The sequence below is a fragment of the Pan troglodytes genome, chromosome 10 (genome assembly GCF_028858775.2).
Source record: "Pan troglodytes isolate AG18354 chromosome 10, NHGRI_mPanTro3-v2.0_pri, whole genome shotgun sequence".
NCBI classification, from domain to species: domain Eukaryota; kingdom Metazoa; phylum Chordata; class Mammalia; order Primates; family Hominidae; genus Pan; species Pan troglodytes.
Window position 1 is genome coordinate 11906228 of NC_072408.2, and position 19319 is coordinate 11925546.

At 39.9% G+C, this 19319-nt stretch overlaps 1 protein-coding gene across 3 annotated transcripts in view; it reads left to right on the forward strand.

Moving 5' to 3' along the window:
- The window catches only part of GALNT8 (polypeptide N-acetylgalactosaminyltransferase 8), a 53365-nt gene that overhangs the window by 12636 nt on the left and 21410 nt on the right, over nucleotides 1-19319 (forward strand). For all 3 annotated transcript variants that reach the window (XM_016922820.4, XM_063785404.1, XM_054663981.2), the window contains 4 exons: nucleotides 5151-5317; nucleotides 10522-10705; nucleotides 11435-11632; nucleotides 12150-12264. In XM_016922820.4, the coding sequence (XP_016778309.3) occupies nucleotides 5151-5317; nucleotides 10522-10705; nucleotides 11435-11632; nucleotides 12150-12264 (664 nt within the window). The remainder of the gene's footprint in view (nucleotides 1-5150; nucleotides 5318-10521; nucleotides 10706-11434; nucleotides 11633-12149; nucleotides 12265-19319) is intronic.

The following is a 19319-nucleotide window of genomic DNA, read 5'->3' on the forward strand; positions in this document are numbered from 1 at the left end:
CAAGAACAAAAATAACCAGCAAAGTGGTAAGAATAGCAGATAACCTTTATGGAGCTTCTTTTATTCTGAGCACTTATGCACATTACCACATTTGAACCTCATAATAATACTATGAAGTGAGGATTACTCCTTCTTCTCCTACTATTACTACCAATACTACTGCTACTAACCACCACCCTCACCATCTTATAAATAAGGAAAGGAAGAGAAGCACAAAAAGATCATGCAGATAGAAAGTGACAGCTGTGACTCGGGTGAACACAGGTCTTTCTGGAGACTCTACTCCTACTCTTACTGTACCACCCTCTTACAGCATTGGTATCACTTGGGAGCCTGGAAGAAATTCAGGATCTCAGACCCCGCTCAGACCTACTGATGAAAGGCTGCACTTTAACAAGATCCCCAAGTGATTTGTGTGTGGGTATTGCTAGAATCTGAGAATTTCTTTGTGGTCTAGTATTGCCCCTTCAACTTCCACCTGCCCACCACATTTGAATAATGAATGAGATGAGGAAATCAGATTGAAAGTATCTTCCTTTCGCTTCTTTCTTTCTCCAGGGTTGGCCTTAGGTGAGGTCTTCACACCTTCCCACCTGTATTATGGCGTCCACATGTGGCTGATTACCTTTTGTTGTCCTCATGGCAGCCTGAATGGTTTCTTTAAAATGTTAATTTGATCATACCAATCCTTTGCTTAAAACCCTTTAGTCCCTCTAGGATGAAGTCCAGTCTTCCTAGCTTCCAATGTCCAGTCCCTCTGGTCTGTCCGTCCTCATATCTCTTGGCACTACTACTAAGCAGGGCAGTTCTCCAAGGAGTGTGTGCTTTTTTGTGTCCCTGGCATTCACCTGCATTTTGGCTTTTGCCTAAAATTCCCTTGCAATTTCAGAGGCTGCAATTCAAATGCCTGCCAACATACACGTTGTGAGCATTTTGGGTGAGGGCGATGGTGAACGGGTGAACAGTGAGCTACGCTGTGAGTAACTGCAGCAACCCTGGTCCTGGACAGAGCAGGGGCTATCTCCTGGAAAAGTGGTTGCCGTGAGATAAATATTTGCTTTGTCAGAGAGACAAGAAATCTGGATTTGTATGTTGGCAACTACTTGAAGTGTTTAAAAAATGTGTGGATTGAGGCTTCCTTCCACAATGGCAAAGTGTTGAGTGCAACATTTTCTTTTCCTAGCAAAACAACTATCTGACTGGAGAAAATTATAATTATTTAAATTTTTTTTACAAACTGTCCTAAGGAAATATGCAAATGGAAAAACATTCTTTCAAGAAAATCTACTAAATATCCTTCAGAACAGCAGGAGTCTGTGGCATTGGAGCCGTGACTTGTTCCCCCCACCCACTGTCAGCACTGTCTTATGGAAACTTCTCAAGGTTATCTGCTCTGGTGGCTGTGGTCAAGAAGGGGGCTCCCTGTCCCTGCAGGTCCTAGCATACATAGGTCCTTGGTATCACCCCAGGAAGGGCAGGCCACCCACATTTCACGCCTTCTCCTTCCTCCGCTAGGAATGCAAAAGCTCTATGCCTAGTGGAGGTGATTGAGAGAGACAATTGTGACTCCCTTCTTCTACTTTGCCTCTACTCATAGGGTGAAATTTCAACTCCAGGTGCATGAGTCCAAGAACACGGGGCTCCAGTTGCCCCTTCTCCAACTTGCTGTCAGAGTGGAAGTTCCATACCAGAATGCACAAGCTAGGAAGACCAGGAGCTCCAGGGGGCTGCCACCTCCTTCCCCCCAGCCCACGTCTACCTGTAGAGCAGGGTGTCATTCTAGAAGTTGGCTTCTGTCTGCTCCTCCGGCTTCTGTGCAGTGGTGCAGAAGTTCTGTTCAGGAGGAAAGGCAGGATGAAAACCTCCCCAGCTGTTTTTAAGGGACTGACCTTATTTAGAAGAGAGGATAAAGAATTCCAGCTCAATGATGTTGTCTGAAACAACAGAGATCTTGGTGGAGAAAATTAAAGAGTATGCTCATAGCTCCATAATACTAGTAGCAACAAGCAAAATGGCAGAACAACCAGAAATTTAACAGGAAGAATCAGGGAACAAGATTGCCAAGAAGAGCCCTCCTTGGATCACACTTATCTCTGGGTTGTCTAGAAGTTTGTGTGCAAGCCCCAGGCTGAACCTGCTCAGGAACAGGAAGACTGAAAATCATTTGCCAACTGGAACACAGATCCATCAGCAAACAGCTGAAGCCCCACCAGCACTAGGGGCTTAAGCCCAACCTCTGAACAAATACTGCTTGAACAATAAACTACTCTGACTCAGAGGCAACTACTAGGAAGCCAGGATTAAAAATAAAATCATGCACATCCCTGGTAATCTGGAAGACTATGTGCATACCTAAGGCTGTGCTCTCTCAGGAGTTATCACAGAGAAGAAAATCCAAGCTACCAGTATGTGGGTCAAAATGTAAACTCCCTGAATTGTGATTGCAGCCTCCATGCCACATATATCCAGGAATCTAATCAACCAAGGAGGTTTAAATCCAATCTCTGATGAATAAGTGGCTTATGATGACCCAGAAGCAACCCCTAGGTAGCCAGGCTAAAAGGGAAAAACAAGAAGAGAAAAGAAAAAAAAAAAAAGATCAAGATCATGAGCATTAAAGGCTGAACACTGCAGGAGAAATAGATTTTGTAGACTCTGCAAATTAGTTTAACTAGGTTACCAATTGAATAAATAAACAATGAAGCAAATTACAATGACATCTACTCCTGGGTTATATACAGAGTTACTAGATGCTTTGTCTAAAATGATAAGTTTTTAATAAGAAATTATGAGACATACAAAGATACAGGAAAGGGTAATAACTCATGCACAAGAGAAAACAAAGCAACAGACTTTAGAAGGGGCCCAGATATTGGACTTATCTGATAATGACTTCAAAGACATCATTATAAATATATTCAAAGCACTAAAGTTAGCCATGTCTAAAGCATTAAAGGAAGGTTATAATGACAATGTCTCATCAAATAGAAACTATCAATAAAGACTTATACATTATAAAGAGGTTCCAAATAATCCTTCTAAAACTGAAAAGTACAATAATAAAAATGAAGAGTTTGACTTTCATTTTCTGGTCTGGCTTTTAAGGAGCTTAGAAGTCCCCACTGTATCCTAACAACAAGTAAAAAGCTGAAAAAATGGAAAAATAAACTCTTCTCAGCTCTTTTAGAGAAGTGACATGGCAGGGCAAACTGCTTCCCCCAAAATTGGAGAGACAGACAGGTGGATACAGAGAATCAGAACTTTACCAGAGCAGAAACCCTGGGAACCAGTGCTAGGATAGGAAAACCTGAACTGTAAATTGGTGAATTGTGGACAAGTCTGAGAATTAAACACTCCAGGGAGACCCAGTCAGAGAGCTTGTACACCTGTGTACATTTTACCCCCGGGACCTCTACCAGATCCTCACGGTAAATATCAGAGAAAAATCTCCTCCTGCCTCTGGGAGGGAGGAGAGAAGAGGTGGAAAGGAATCATTTTGAAATATGCCAGATTATTCTGTTTTTCTTAACAAGGTCTGCCTGAAAGAGAAACTATTTTACCAGAGCCTAACCTGCTGGAGTTTTATGATAGCCTAACTGCTGTGGTTTGAATGTTTGTCTTCTCTGAAACTCATGTTAAAATGTATTTGCCATTGCGACAGTATGGGGAGGTGGGACCCTGAAGAGGTGTTTAGGTCATGAAGGCTCTGCTCTGGTGAATAGGCAAATGCTCTTAGCACGTCATTATCATGAGAGGGGGTTTGTTATCATGGGACTGGGCTCTTGTTCTTTTCATCCTCTCTTTGTTCATTCTGCCATGTGATACCTTCTGCCATGTTATAATGCAGCATGAAGCCCCTCACCAGAGGCCAGCACCTTGACATTAGACTTACTAGCCTCCAGAGCCAGGAGCCAATAAATTTCTATTTATTATAAGTTACCCAGTCTCAGGTATACTGTTATAGCTGCACAAAATGGACTGACACTAACCTACCTGGGAGAAGGGGAACATTCAACTCCAGCCTGCTTTAGCTTTCTACATGGTGGAATGAAAATACCCAACTTTAGCTCCCTCTATCCTTTTACATGGGGGAAAATATTTACACTTAAATTTATGATCAACTGATTCTTGACAAGGGTGCTAAGACCATGTAATGGGAGAGAGAATAGTCTCTTCAACAAATGGGTGCTGAGACAAGTGGATATCTAGATGCAAAATAATAAAGTTGGATCCCTCATCACACCATACACAAATATTTACACAAGATGGTCATAGATGTAAATATAAGAGATAAAACTATAAAACTCTTAGAAAAAAATGACAGCAAATCTTGGGAGATAGGGGTTGGCAAGAGTTTCTTAGGTATGACACCAAAAGCATAGGTGAAACAAGATTGAAAAGTTGAACTTTATCAAAACTAACTTTGTTTTTCCTGAAATAATACCATCCAGAAAGTGCAAAGACTGCCCATGGAGTGGGAGAAAATATTTGCAAACCATATATCTGATAAGAAGTCTAGAATATATAAAGAATGCTTACAAAACTCAATAATAAAGAAATTAAAAATGGGCAAACATATAGAAAAAACTTTTGGAGCTGATAGATACGTTTATTACCTTGATTATGATATTGTGGGTGCGTGCCTATGTGCAGTTTGTGTATATCAACTAAACCCCAAAAAAGCTATAAAAAGGGTAAACCAGTGCCTACCATATGGTAAGCATTTAGTAAATATAGGCTAGTTTGCCACCTGTCTCTGGTGGTGAAGTAGAGGGTGTGTCAAAGGTGACTGGGGTCTGAGAACATGGGAAAAGGGCTGTGGCAATGACAAGAAGAAGGCTGCCAGCAAGGAAACTAATCCGGGTATAGAAGAGGAACGGGAATTCCTTTTGAAGTATGTTGAATGTTCCAATGGAAACATCTAGCAAAGATTAATAAAGAAAGATTTTATCCCCATAACAGGAGAATTTTGGATAAATGAATATAAAATCTTGCTACTGTGATAAGCCACTAAGAGTTTTGCTTTCCAGTGAGTTTGAGGGGTGGATGAATTGGTCGATATAACATCATACAGAGTGAAAGGAAAGATTGGATAGCAGTGTTGAAGTAATTAAAAAAAAATAATATGTTATAAAAATGGTCTCTTATAGATGTCTTCGGAAGACATATCCTTCCCAACTCCCATCCCTCAGTGTCATTCTCATATTCGTGAATGAAGCTCTGTCCATTATACAACGGGCCATCACCAGTATCATCAACCGGACACCCTCTCGATTGTTGAAGGAAATCATCTTGGTGGATGATTTCAGCTCAAATGGTGAGCAACGTGATCAAAGAATAATTGTAAAAATGACCACTTATCATCTGTGCTTGGCTGGAAAGAGGTTTTGGCTTAGAGTTTAGGACACCTTGGGTTTCTCATGTAGGGAAAACAAAAAGATCATTTGTTAAGGGTCTATTTGTGCTAGCCACATTTAATCTTCACAAAGTCAAGACAGAGGATAATTATCTCTACATGGTTGAGGAAACTGAGACACAAAGAGATCACACAGTGTGCTTAAATTGGGCTGCAATCCAGTGGCAGAGGTGAGAGTTAGGCCAGGAGCGTGTACCTCCAAATCTACCTGTACCTCTTTTTTTTTTTTTCTTTCTTTTTCTTTTTCTTTTTTTTTTGAGATGGAGTCTTGGTCTGTTGCTCAGGCTAGAGTGCAGTGGCGGGATCTCGGCTCACTGCAAGCTCTGCCTACCGGGTCCACGCCATTCTCCTGCCTCAGCCTCCCGAGTAGCTGGGACTACAGGCACCTACCACCTCGCCCGGCTTATTTTTTTGTATTTTTTTAGTAGAGACGAGATTTCACCATGTTAGCCATGATGGTCTCGATCTCCTGACCTCGTGATCCGCCCGCCTCGGCCTCTGAAAGTGCTGAGATTACAGGCGTGAGCCACTGTGCCCGGCCACCTGTGCCCCTCTTATGCACCATGAAGAAGCCTGGGGGCTGAAGCAGAGTCTAGAGAAGGACTCCAGATACCAGGAAGGGACTTAGAGTTGCTCCTTATGAGGAACAGACCACTCTCCCTGGGTCATTAAGCCTGGAGAAAAGAGAGATTTGGGTGCTGACTCTTCATAGTGGCAACAGCTCTTGCCCACAGGGTGCCCGTGCCCTGAGTCTAGCCCACCCAAGGAAGAGATGTGGAAGATAACAGACCTGAGTCCTCACTTTCTGAGTTCATAATCCCGGCTTCTCCTTTGTAAGTGTTAGGTCCTTGGGTAACTCAACGTCTTCATATTCTGATTTTCTTGTACACAAAATATGGATGTTGATAATAATAACCATTTTATGAACTATAGTGAGAATTAAATGAGATCATAATGGCAGCTAACATTGCTTGTTCTAAGCACCTTACGTGTGTTAACTTTTTTTTTTTTTTTGAGATGGAGTTTCACTCTTATCACCCAGGCTGGAGTGCAGTGGCGGGATCTCAGCGCACTGCAGCCTCCACCTCCCGGGTTCAAGCAATTCTTCTGCCTCAGCCTCCTGAGTACCTGGGATTATAGGAGTATGCCACCACACCCAGCTGATTTTTGTATTTTTAGTAGAGATGGGGTTTCACCATGTTGGCCAAGCTGGCCTTGAACTCCTGATCTCAGATGGTTTGCCCGCCTCTGCCTCTCAAAGTGCTGGGATTACAGGTGTGAGCTACAATGCCCAGCCATGTTAACTATTTTAATCATTACAACAACCCTATGAGGAAGGAATCACTTTTTGACCCATTGCGTAGATGTGCAAAACTAAGGCATAGACTGATCAAGGAACTTGTTCAACATCTACAGCTGGTAAGTGACAGAATTGAGATTTGGCCATGAACTTCAGAGTCCAGAGCCCTGGTTCTAACCACTGTGTTCCCGTTATAATACATGAATTATGTAATGCATTTTGCACATGGTAGCCTCTCAGCAATTGTTGGCTCTTAGTTTTATTAATTTTGTGCAACAAATAAAAGAGAGTAGAATTAAGTTACAAAAACTTAGAGGTTTGGTCTAGCAGTAAGGAAGAATTTCTTGACTATAAGGGCTATGAAGTGGCAGCTCATTGGAGGCAGAATATGTTCCTTCTCTGAGGATCTTTAAGTACCAGATAGGTTATTGTACCTTCAACCTGTCTCTCAGGAGAGAGAGAGCAAACAAAATGACTGCTTAAACCTTCTTTTTTAGACTTCCACACTAAAAATACTTATATTCATCCTTTGCATACCTTCCTCTTTTTTTATTTCCAATGTAACTAAACAAAAAATAAGAAGGTACAATTTTTAGAGCAAAATTCCACTGAAAACCAAAGAAAAGAGACTGGTTTCATTCATTTCTGGGCATGGAGACTGGTACTGAATTGCACACCTGGTTTTCTGAGCCAAAAATAGGAGCATGATTAGAAAGACCTCTGCCTTGGACTTCTGAAAACACTCTGGCTCTGCTCCCTGCCTGAGACAACGTCGGGCAAGTCCCCTCACCTCTTTGGGACTCAGGGTCTTCATGAGGCAAATACAAGAGTTGAGCTGGAATACTGTGAAAGACATCTTTTTCTGTGAAAAAAAAAAAGTCAATACTATACTCTATGGCCTATACCCTATGTTCCATGGGGTGTAGATAAGACTTAATTCAGGATTTTTTCCTGTGGAACAATGCAATAAAAAAATACAAGATTACAAACACGGGGTAGACACATAAAGAAAAACCAAAGCTTTCTTATTGCTCTAAGCTGCACTCCATTGTAACACATTCCTCTCATTTAGGTCTGAAACCCACGTTTGTTTTTCACAGAGATGATTTGTTTGGATGGTCACAGAAAAGGGGACTGTCAGCCATTCTTTGGTGTTACAGGGACAGGAATTAGAGAGTCTCTGTCATTAACCACGAAAACACCAGCCAAATTGAGCCTACACTGAGCATAACTCAAATATCTGTTTTATGTTAAACAGGAGAATAAATGGAAGTCTCCACCATGTCTACTGAAAGAGAAACTCACTATCCATGTGAATTTGGGGGCAAGTGACTCAACCACTTCTCACCTCAGTTTCTGCATCTGTAACATCAGGGAATAATGGTGCCTACCTGATAGGACCACTTTTGGGATTAAATAATACGTGTAAAGGCCTCAGGAGAGAGCCTGTTCCCATTACATGCTAGCTAGTGTTCTGCTCCTCGCCTATCTCAGTGTTATTTGTAGTACTTTTGAAATGCCACAACCTGGTGCCAGAGGTTTGCCTCCTTTCTGTCTTTCCCTAGATGTTAAGCTTTATTCACATCACTCAAATATTTTGAGCTTAAATGTTAAATGTCACTCAAATGTTAGGTGAGGTGTAAGCTTTTTAAAAATTATATCAAGGTAGATGGAATGCTGTATTTTCTCCCTAATTTTAGGAAAATTTCACAATCAACAACTACATGTTGAGTTTCTACCATGTGCTAGCCACTGGGCAGGGAGGAGGATGTCAGAGAGTTCAAGTTTCCTTCTTAATTAATGAGGCAAGACACATCTGTGGAAAGATACCTTAATGTGTGAAGAATAATGTGACAAACCGAGTGAACCGTCAGTGAGCAAAAGAAAGCACGGTGTGGGGGTGTGGGGTGTGATGATCTAAGGAGGGTTCCTGGAGGAGGCAGGCTTGCATTGGGACTTGAAGCCTTCATAGGATTTGAGACAGCAGAGAAAATGAGGGAAGACTGGGAAACTGGGCTGGGGTGGAGAACTAGGGAGTGCAGAAAGAATGGTGTGAACAAAAATGGGGAATCCAGAAGCACCCTGAGCTGACCAGCTTGGGATAACAGGCTTTGGGGAGGAGACCAGTAGGAGGGCAAAGCTGGGAAGGGAGCATAGGTTGTCTTCAGAAAACCCGTCGAGGCGTCCTTCATTTGTGTGCTATATGATAGGCATTATTTTTCAGGAGGTGACTCAGAATCTATGGCTCATAAAAATTTGGAGTTGGAAGGGTCCTGACTATTTGGTACTTTTCTTGAAATTTTTTAATATTTTTTTTTCTAAAAAAGAGACAGTCTCACTCTGTTGCCGAGGCTGGTCTCCATCTCCTGGGCTTAAGCACTGATCTGCCTCAGGCTCCCAAAGTGCTGGGATTACAGGCATGAGCCACCATGCCCACTATGGTACTTTTCTCTAGGTTGAGGAGTCAGACACATCCAATGGGAAGTGACACAGGATGATGTAGTGACTGAATTAGAATCTAGATATTCAGGTTCAATGGCACCTCCTGTGGATTACTGACTAAAAGTAGTGCCTGGGTAAGTGTACAGACTGGCAACCTTGGCTACCCCAGCTTACTCCCAGAGGAAGCAAACAGCCTTAGATGTACTGGCCCTGCTTAGCACCTTCAATAATTGAGACAATTACTCTTGAGTGCAGCAGATCTAAAGTGGGGTAAATTTTACTGCCATAGTCACTTAGGTGTTGATTCCAGGTCTTGATCACTCTAGGTCTCACAAATATGCTCTTCTTTTGAGAGAGGAACTGGCAAGAATCTCGTTCCTTGGCTATGGGGAGAGAGGAGAGGGAGGGAGGACTTGATAAACCCAACCAGGTACTCACAGAGTTCTTGAGACACGGTGTTCTGGTGGCTAAACACAGCATAGGTTCACATCCAGGGCCTGCCACTTACTAGATATGTGACTTGGAAAAGTTTTTAAAACTCTTTGTGCCTCAGTTTCTTTATCTGTAAAGTGGGGATATTGTAGTGCCTACCACATGAGATACTTTCAGAATTAACTGAATTAATTTTATCAATGAGTAACTCAGAGTCATTTGGTTAGATATTTTGCATACTGCTAAGTGATTTGCATGCAAGTTGTTTACTTACACGTGAGGAAGTCAGTGGTAGGCTGAGCCCAAGAACAAAGCCATAGACAAGCTTTATTAAAAGAGAGGGAAGAGAGGGAAGAAAACTACCTGTAAACAATCTAGGAATAGTGAATCTTGTTTGCATAATTTTTGGGCTAAATTTACTAGCTAGAAGCTGGCAAAGAGATTAATCTGTGCATTCTGTCCCAGTTGGTCCTTAAGTAGGTCAACTGGGAATATCTAAAACAAAACAATTTTAGTCATTTATGGATTCTCCAGAGTCTTGAGAGTTTAGCTATGAAGATGTTCCAGGCCTTCCTGCAGTGTTTTCCATCAACCTGTGCACCTTAGGCTAGATCTGTCCACTCATTCTCTCAAGAACTTCTCAATGTGAAAAAGCACTTATAACAGTGCCTGACACGTAGTAAGCAGTATTATCATTTTAAGATAGTTTAACTGTCAGGGAAAGGAAATTAGGAATGATCACAGTACACCTCAGGTGCAAGGGAGAAGAGAGGCAGGTGCAGGGGAAATACTACTTATTTTCTAGTTGACTCTTAGAATTGCCCATTTTATGCTGGAGGTAGTCCAGCCACTAATATATGATAGTATAAAACTTTTGTATCATGTTGATTGTTGCACTCAGAATTTCTATCGGTGTGCACTTGATTGACAGGAGAACTAAAGGTACACTTGGATGAGAAGATTAAGCTTTACAACCAGAAGTATCCAGGACTACTGAAAATAATACGGCATCCCGAAAGGAAAGGTCTTGCTCAAGCCCGCAACACTGGCTGGGAAGCTGCCACAGCAGACGTGGTCGCCATCTTGGATGCTCACATTGAAGTCAATGTTGGGTGGTAAGGCTCAAAGAGGCTAGTTCTTCTGGAAAGGGCAGAGAGGACATATTGTGCATGTACTGAACACAAGACAGGATACTGTGGACACAGGGAAAGTCAGCACCAGGCCTTAAATAAAGGGAATCTCCAAAACAGCATGCTTTTATGCAGGGATTTTGCTTGGCTAAGAGAAGTAGCATGGTGGAGAGTATTGACAGTTGGATCATAATGCTGACTTTGCCAAATACTTTGTGAATTTGAGTAAGTCACTTCACTTAACTAGACATTGTGTCTTTAACTGTAAAGATGAGGAGATTAGCCTTTGGTTATTTTAAAGGTTTTTCCTCAGCCATGAAATTACATAATCAAATAAAGAGAACTATGTTCTTTAGAGAATGTGGAGAATCAGACAGGAAAGAAGCATCATTTTGGAAACAGGGAGAACCAAGAGATAACATAAATTCAAGGAGTAATATACATACTGAGAATGCTGCTTCACAATGGCCTGGGGGTGTTACCTGGGTACTAATTTCAAACCTGTTCTCGATGCGGGTTGGCTGCTAGCAGCTTCAGCTATCCCGAAAGGTACAGAGATTCTCTGGACTCTAGAGAGTTCTACTCACAACCCAGTACAGCCTAAATGGAGGAGGTACTCAATGTCAGGGCAAGGTGCTTGGAACAGCTTTATCTGCTCTCCCCTACTGCTTGTCCTCATATCCAAGCTGGGCTTTCTGCACACTCTTGTTCTAGGGCAGAGCCAATCTTGGCTCGGATTCGGGAGGACCGCACTGTGATTGTGTCTCCTGTGTTTGACAACATTCGTTTTGACACCTTCAAACTGGATAAGTATGAACTGGCAGTTGATGGGTTTAACTGGGAACTCTGGTGCCGCTACGATGCACTGCCACAAGCCTGGATTGATCTGCGTGATGTCACTGCCCCAGTGAAGTAAGTCTGAGGAGGTTCAGGGAACTTGAGTAGCATGTGGGAAGGCAGGAATGAACTGAATGGATTTTGTTTATCTTTGGTGGTAGTAATTGGGGTGACGTGGAAGGAGGGGAGGGGATGAGGTGAAGGACAAGGGATAGAGGGAAAAAACCCCAATAAGTTATCCCAGTTAAGAAATCACAGACACTTTGGGATATTTAGGGACTTTCAGACAAAAATCAAGCAAAACATTTAAAATTTTGGAAAACATTTGGGCCATTTCAAGCTTTAGCAGACTATGAAGTAAGGATACCTAGAAGAAAAAGATGTAATTTCAATATATTTTGAGAAGGGTTATGATAACGCAGTGGGCCAGGGAAAGCTACATGCACTTAGTCCTGCCTGAGAGTTTAGGGAAGGCCTTCATGATAAGAACAGACTTAGGTAGAGTTCTGAAGCCCAAATAATCATTGAGCATCCCACCCCTCGCCTCCGCTCCTTATGGAGAGATTAGTGACTCTTGCTGTGTGCTCTGTAGGAGTCCTTCAATCATGGGCATCCTGGCTGCTAACAGGCACTTCCTGGGAGAGATCGGGTCTCTGGATGGTGGAATGCTCATCTATGGAGGAGAGAACGTGGAGCTTAGCCTGAGGGTGGGTACATTTCCCTTTTCTTTATGGGACAAAGCAGAAAGGGGAATAATAGAAAGGTAGTAGGACCCCTGGAATCCTAGAACAAGGCTGAATGTCATTGGCTCAAAGGTGGATACATTCTTATGTTTCTAGGCAACTGGGCCAAGGACGGGGGGCAATAGGACTTCTGGAGTGGACACTCCTGGTATAGCCCATATAATCTGGGAGGTGGGGTGGGAAGGGGTCAAGTTGGGATTGAATAGATAGATGTCCCTATTTCACTTGAGGACTCTGGGCATTTTTCAAGCATCTCCTGGGATAAACTTAACCTTGGAGCAGACAATTCTCTAGAAGGCCAAAGACAGCAAAAACAGGAGTGGGCAGCGTGACCAGGGAATGCAGACGTGTGGGCAGCCAGCCTGCTTCTGTACTCACAGCCAGAGCAGCTGACGTGATAGCCTGAGTTTGTGCTGAGATATAGTCTAATCTAAGACAAATAGCCAGGTTTTTATCATTATATAACTGAAATCCTCAAACCCGGCCGGTCACGGTGGCTCACACCTGTAATCCCAGCACTTTGGGAGGCTGAGGCAGGCAGATTGCTTGAGCCCAGGAGTTCAAGGCCAGCCTGGGCAACATGGTGAAACCTTGTATCTATTAAAAAAGAAAGAAAAAGAAAAAATAAATCCTCAAACCAGTGCTAGTTCTGACCAACTTCTGTGTGTCTGGAAAAATACTGGCTTCACACTTAAGCAGTGATGCCTCTTGTCTGCCCCTGACAGCTTCCCATGCTTGTTTAGGTTAAATGAACAACCTAAATTTAAAACAAATTAAATTTTAAATTTTTGTGGGTACATTGCAGGTGTATATATTTAGGGCGTGCATGTGATGTTTTGATATAGGCATGCAATGAATAATAATCATGTCATAGAGAATGGGGTATCCATCCCCTCAAGCATTTATCCTTTGTGTTACAAATAATCCAATTATATTCTTTTAGTTATTTTAAAATGCAAAATTAAATTATTATTAACTATAGTCATCCTATTGTGCCATCAAATAGTAGGTCTTATTTGTCTTATTCATTCTTTGTGACTATTATTTTTGTACCCATTAACCATCCCCTCTCCCCCAACTACCCTTCCCGGCCTCTGGTAACCATCCTTCTACTCTCTATGCCCATGAGTTCAATTGTTTTGATTTTTAAATTTCACATGTAAGTGAGAAATACAGTGTTTGTCTTTCTGTGCCTGGCTTATTTCACTTAACATAATGATCTCCAGTTCCATCCATGTTGTTGCAAGTGACGGCCTCATTCTTTTTTTTTATGGCTGAATAATACTCTATTGCATACTACATTTTCTTTATCCATTCATCTGTTGATGGACACTTAGATTGCTTCCATATCTTGACTGTTGTGAACAGTGCTGCAACAAACAAAAGAGTGCAGATATCTCTTTGATTTACTGATTTCCTTTCTTTTGGGTATATACCCAGCAGTGGGATTGCTGGATCATATGGTAGCTCTATTTTTATTTTTTTTCTGAGGAACCTACAAACTGTTCTCCATAGTGGTTGTACTAATCTACATTCCCACCAACAGTGGACGAGGGTTCCCTTTTCTCCACATCCTCTCCAGCATTGTTATTGCCTGTCTTTTGGATATAAGCCATTTTAACTGGAGTGAGATGATATCTCACTGTAGTTTTGATTTGCATTTCTTTGATGATCAGTGATGTTGAGTATCTTTTCACATGCCTCTTTGCCATTTGTATGTCTTCTTTTGGGAAATGTCTATTCGAATCTTTTGCCCATTTTTTGATTGGATTATTAAATTTTTACCTATAGAGTTGTTTAAGCTCCTTGCATATTCTGGTTATTAATCCCTAGTCAGATGGGTAGTTTGCAAATATTTTCTCCCATTTTGTGGGCTGTCTCTTCACCTTGTTGATTGTATCTTTTGCGGTGCAGAAGCTTTTTAACTTGATGTTATTCCATTTGTCAATGTTTGTATTGTTTGCCTGTGCTTGTGGGGTATTGCAGAAGAAATCTTTGCCCAGACCAGTGTCCTAGAGATTTTCCTCATTTTTTTCTTGTAGTGGTTTCATAATTTGAGGTCTCAGATTTAAGTCTTTAATCTATTTTCATTTTATTTTTGTATATGGTGAGAGATGCAGACCTACTTTCATTCTTCTGCATATGAATATCCAGTTTTCCCAGCACCATTTATTGAAGAGACTGTCTTTTCCCCAGTGTATGTTTTTGGCACCTTTGTCAAAAATGAGTTCACTCTAGGTGTGTGGGTTTGTTTCTGGGTTCTTTATTGTGGTTCATTGGTCTATGTGTCTGTTTTTATGCTCGTACCGTGCTGTTTTGGTTACTATAGCTCTGTATTATAATTTGAAGTCAGGTAATGTGATTCCTCCAGTTTTGTTCTTTTTGCTAGGCATGGCTTTGGTTATTCTGGGTCTTTTGCAGTTTCACATAAATTTTAGAATTGTTTTTTCTATTTATGTGAAGAATGGCATTTTGATAGGGATTGTATTTAATCCGTATATTGCTTTGGGTAGTATGGACATTTTAATAATATTGATTCTTCCAATCCATGAACATGGAATATCTTTCCATTTTTTGGTGTCCTCTTCAATGTTTTTCATCAGGGTTTTATAGTTTTCATTTTAGAGATATTTTTTACTTCTTTGCTTAATTCCTAGGTATTTAATTTTATTTGTGGTGATTGTAAATGGAATTACTTTTAAAAATTTCTTTTCAGATTGTTCACTATTGGCATAGAAATGCTACTGATTTTTGTATGTTGATTGTCCATCCTGCAACTTTACTGAATTTATCAGTTCTAATAGTTTTTTGGTTGAGTCTTTAGGTTTTTCCAATATAAGATTATGTCATCTGCAAACAAGGGTAACTTGAACTTCATCCATTCCAACTTGGATGCCTTTACTTATTTCTCTTGTCTAATTGCTCTAGCTAGGACTTCCAGTAGTACACTGAATAACAGTGGTGAAAATGGGCACCTTTGTCATGTTCCAGATCTTAGAGGAAAGGCTTTCAGTTTTTCCCTGTTCAGTATGATATTAGCTGTGGGTCTGTTGTATATGGCTTTTATTATGTGAAGGTATGTTTCTTCTATACTTAGTTTTTTGAGGGGTTTTAAATCATGAATAGAAGTTGGATTTTATCAAATGCCTTTTCAGCATCAATTGAAATGATCACATGGTTTTTGTCTTTCATCCTGTTAATATGATGTTTCACACTGATGGATCTGCATATGTTGAACAATCCTTGCATCCCAGGGATAAATCCCACTTGGTCATAATGAATGACCTTTCTAATGTATTGTCAAATTCAGTTTGCTAATATTTTGTTGAGGATTTTTGTGCCAATATTCATCAGAGATATTGGCCTGTAGTTTTCTTTTCTTTTTTTTTTTTAATGTGTCTTTGTCTTGTTTTGGTAGCAGGGTAATACTGGCCTCATAGAATGAGTTTGGAAATGTTCCCTCCTCTATTTTTTGGAAAAATTTAAGTAGGATTGGTATTGGTTTTTCTTTAAATGTTCGGTAGAAATCAACAGTGAAACCACTGAGTCCCAGGTTTTCCTTTACTGGGAGACTTTTTATTACAGCTTTGATCTCATTACTTGTTATTGTTCTGTTCAGGTTTGGGATATTTTTCCTGGTTCAATCTTGAACCAGGTTCAATGTGTCTAGGAATTTGTCCATTTCTTCTAGATTTTCCAACTTGTTGGCATACAGTTGCTTATAGGAGCTGTTAATGTTCCTTTAAATTTATGCAGAATCAGTTGTAATGTCTTTTTCAATTCTGATTATGTTTATTTAGATATTCTCTCTTTTTTCTTAGTCTGGATAAAGGTTTGTCAATTTTGTTTAACTTTTCAAAAAACCAACTTTTTGTTTCATTGATTTTTTTGTATTTTTTATTTCAATTTCATTTATTTCTACTCTGATCTTTATTATTTCTTTTTTATTTTTTAACTTCCATTTTAAGTTCAGGGGTACTAGTGCAGGTTTGTTATATCAGTAAACTTGTGTCATGGTGGCTTATTGTACAGATTATTTCATCACCTAGGTATTAAGCCTAGTCTCCGTTAGTTATTTTTCCTGATCTTCTCCCTCCTCCCACCCTCCACCCTCCACCCTCCAAAAGGCCTCAGCGTGAGTTGTTCCCCTCTTTGTGTTCATGTGTTCTCATCATTTAACTTCCACTTAAAAGTGAGAACATGTGGTATTTGGTTTTCTGTTCCTGAGTTAGTTTGCTAAGGATAATGGCCTCCAGCTCCATCCATGTCCTTGCAAAGGACATGATTTCATTTTTTATGGCTGCATGGTATTCCTTGGTGTATATGTACTACATTTTCATTATCCAGTCTATCATTGATGGGCATTTAGGTTGATTTCATGTCTTTGCTATTGTGAATAGTTCTACAATGAACATACATGTGTATGATTTATAATCCTTTGGGTATATACCCAGTAAAGGGATTGCTGGGTTGAATGGTATCTCTGTCTTTAGATCTTTGAGGAATCAACACACTGCCTTCTACAATGGCTGAACTAATTTACACTCCCATCAACAGTGTACAAGCATTCCTTTTTCTTCACAACCTTGCCAGCATCTGTTATTTTTTTCTTTTTAATAATAACCACCTGACTTCAAACTATACTACAGGGCTACAACAACCAAAACATCATGGTACTAGTATAAAAACAGACACATAGACCAATGGAACAGAATAGAGAACCCAGAAAAAAGACCACACACCTGTAACTATCTGATCTTCAACAAACCTGACAAAAACAAGCAATGGGGAAAGGATTCCCTATTCAATAAATGGTGCTGGGATAACTGGCTAGCCATATGCAGAAGATTGAAACTGGACCTCTTCCTTACACCATGTACAAAAATTAACTCAAGATGGATTAAAAACTTAAATGTAAAACCCAAAACTATAAAAACCCTGGAAGACAACCTAGGCAGTACCATTCAGGACATAGGGACAGGCAAAGATTTCATGACAAAGATGCCAAAAGCAATAGCAACAAAAGGAAAAATGGACAAATGTGATCTATTAGTTATTTCCTACTACAATTTTGGATTTGGTTTCCTCTTGCTTTTCTAGTTCTTTAAGATGCATCATTAGATTGTTTGAAGTTTTTACTCTTTTTGATGTAGGCACTTAGAGCTATAAACATTCCTCTTAGTACTGTTTTTGCTATATTCCATAGGTTTTGGTATGTTGTGTTTCCATTATCATTTGTTTTAAGAAATTTTCCAGTTTCCTTCTTAATTTCTTCATTGACTCACCGGTCATTCAGGAGCCTATTGTTTAATTTCCATGTGTCTGTATAGTTTCCCAAATTTCTCTTGTTATTGATTTCTAGTTTTATTCCACTGTGGTCAGAGAAGATGCATGTGATTATTTTTATTTTTTGAATGTTTTAAGACTTGTTTGTGACCTAACATATGGTCTGTCCTTGAGAATGATCCATGTGCTGAGGAGAAGTGTATTCCGCAGCCACTGGATGAAATGTCTGTAAATATCTATTAGATACACTTCGTCTATAGTACAGATTAAGTCTGATGTTTCTTTGTTGATTTTCTGTCTGGAAGATCTGTCCAGTGCTGAAAATAGGATGTTAAAGTCTTCAGCTATTATTGTATTGGGGCCTAGCTCTCTGTTTAGCTCTAATAATATTTGCTTTATATATCTGGGTGCTCCAGTGTTGGGTGCATATATATTTAAAATTGTTATAGCCTCTGGCTAAATTGACCCCTTTATTATTATATAGTGACCTTCTTTGTCTCTTCTTATAGTTTTTGTCTTGAAATCTATTTTGCCTGATATAAATATAGCTACTCTGCTTTGTTTTGGTTTCCATTGGTATGGAATATCTTTTTCCATCCCTTTATTTTCAGTTTATGTGTGTTTTTATAAGTGAAGTATGTTTCTTATAGGCAACAGATCAGTGGGTCTTGTTTTTTCATTCATTTGGCCACTCTATGTCTTGATTGGAGAGTTAAGTCCATTTACATTCAATGTTATTATTGATAAGAAAGGACTTACTTCTGCTATTTTGTTATCTGTTTTCTGATTGTTTTGTGGTCTTTTCTTTCTTGTTTCTTCTCTTTCCTGTCTTCCTCTAGTGAAGGTGATTTTCTCTGTTGATATGATTTAGTTTCTTGCTTTTTATTTTTTTGTGTATCTGTTGTATGTTTTTTGGTTTGGGGTTTTCATGAGGCTTGCAATACTATCTTATCATCCATTATTTTAAGATGATGACGGCTTAACACTATTTGCATAAACAGACAACCAAACAATTGAAAAAAAAAAAACTAATAAAAACTCTACACCTTGACTTTGTCCCCCCACTTTTTAACTTTTTGTTGTTTCTATTTATAGCTTACTGTACTATGTCTTGAAAAGGTTTTGTAGTTATTATTGTTGATCGATTCATTATTTAGACTTTCTATTTAGGATAAGAGTAGTTTATACACCACAGTTACAGTGTTATAATATCGTGTGGTTTTCTGTGTACTGACTATTACCAGTGAATTTTATCCCTATAGATGATTACTTATGGCTCATTAACATCCTTTTCTTTCTGACTGAAGTCCTCCCTTTAGCATTTCTTGTAGGATTGGTCTGGTGTTGATGAAGTCTTTCAGCTTTTGTTTTTGTGGGAAAGTCTTTATTTCTCCTTCATGTCTGAAGGATATTTTCACTGTATATGTTGTTCTAGGGTAAAAGTTTTTTCCTTCAACACTTTACATATATCATGTCACTCTCTCCTGGCCTGTAAGGTTTCCATGGAAAAGTCTGCTGCCAGAAAGTATAGGAGCTGCATTGTATGTTGTTCTCTTGCTGCTTTTAGCAACCTTTCTTTATCCTTGATCTTTGGGAGTTTGATTATTAAATGCCTTGAGGTAGTTTTCGTTGGGTTAAATCTGCTTAGCGTTCTGTAACATTCTTGTACTTGGACATTGATATCTCTCTCTAGGTTTGGGAAGTTCTGTGTTGTTATCCCTTTGAATAAACTT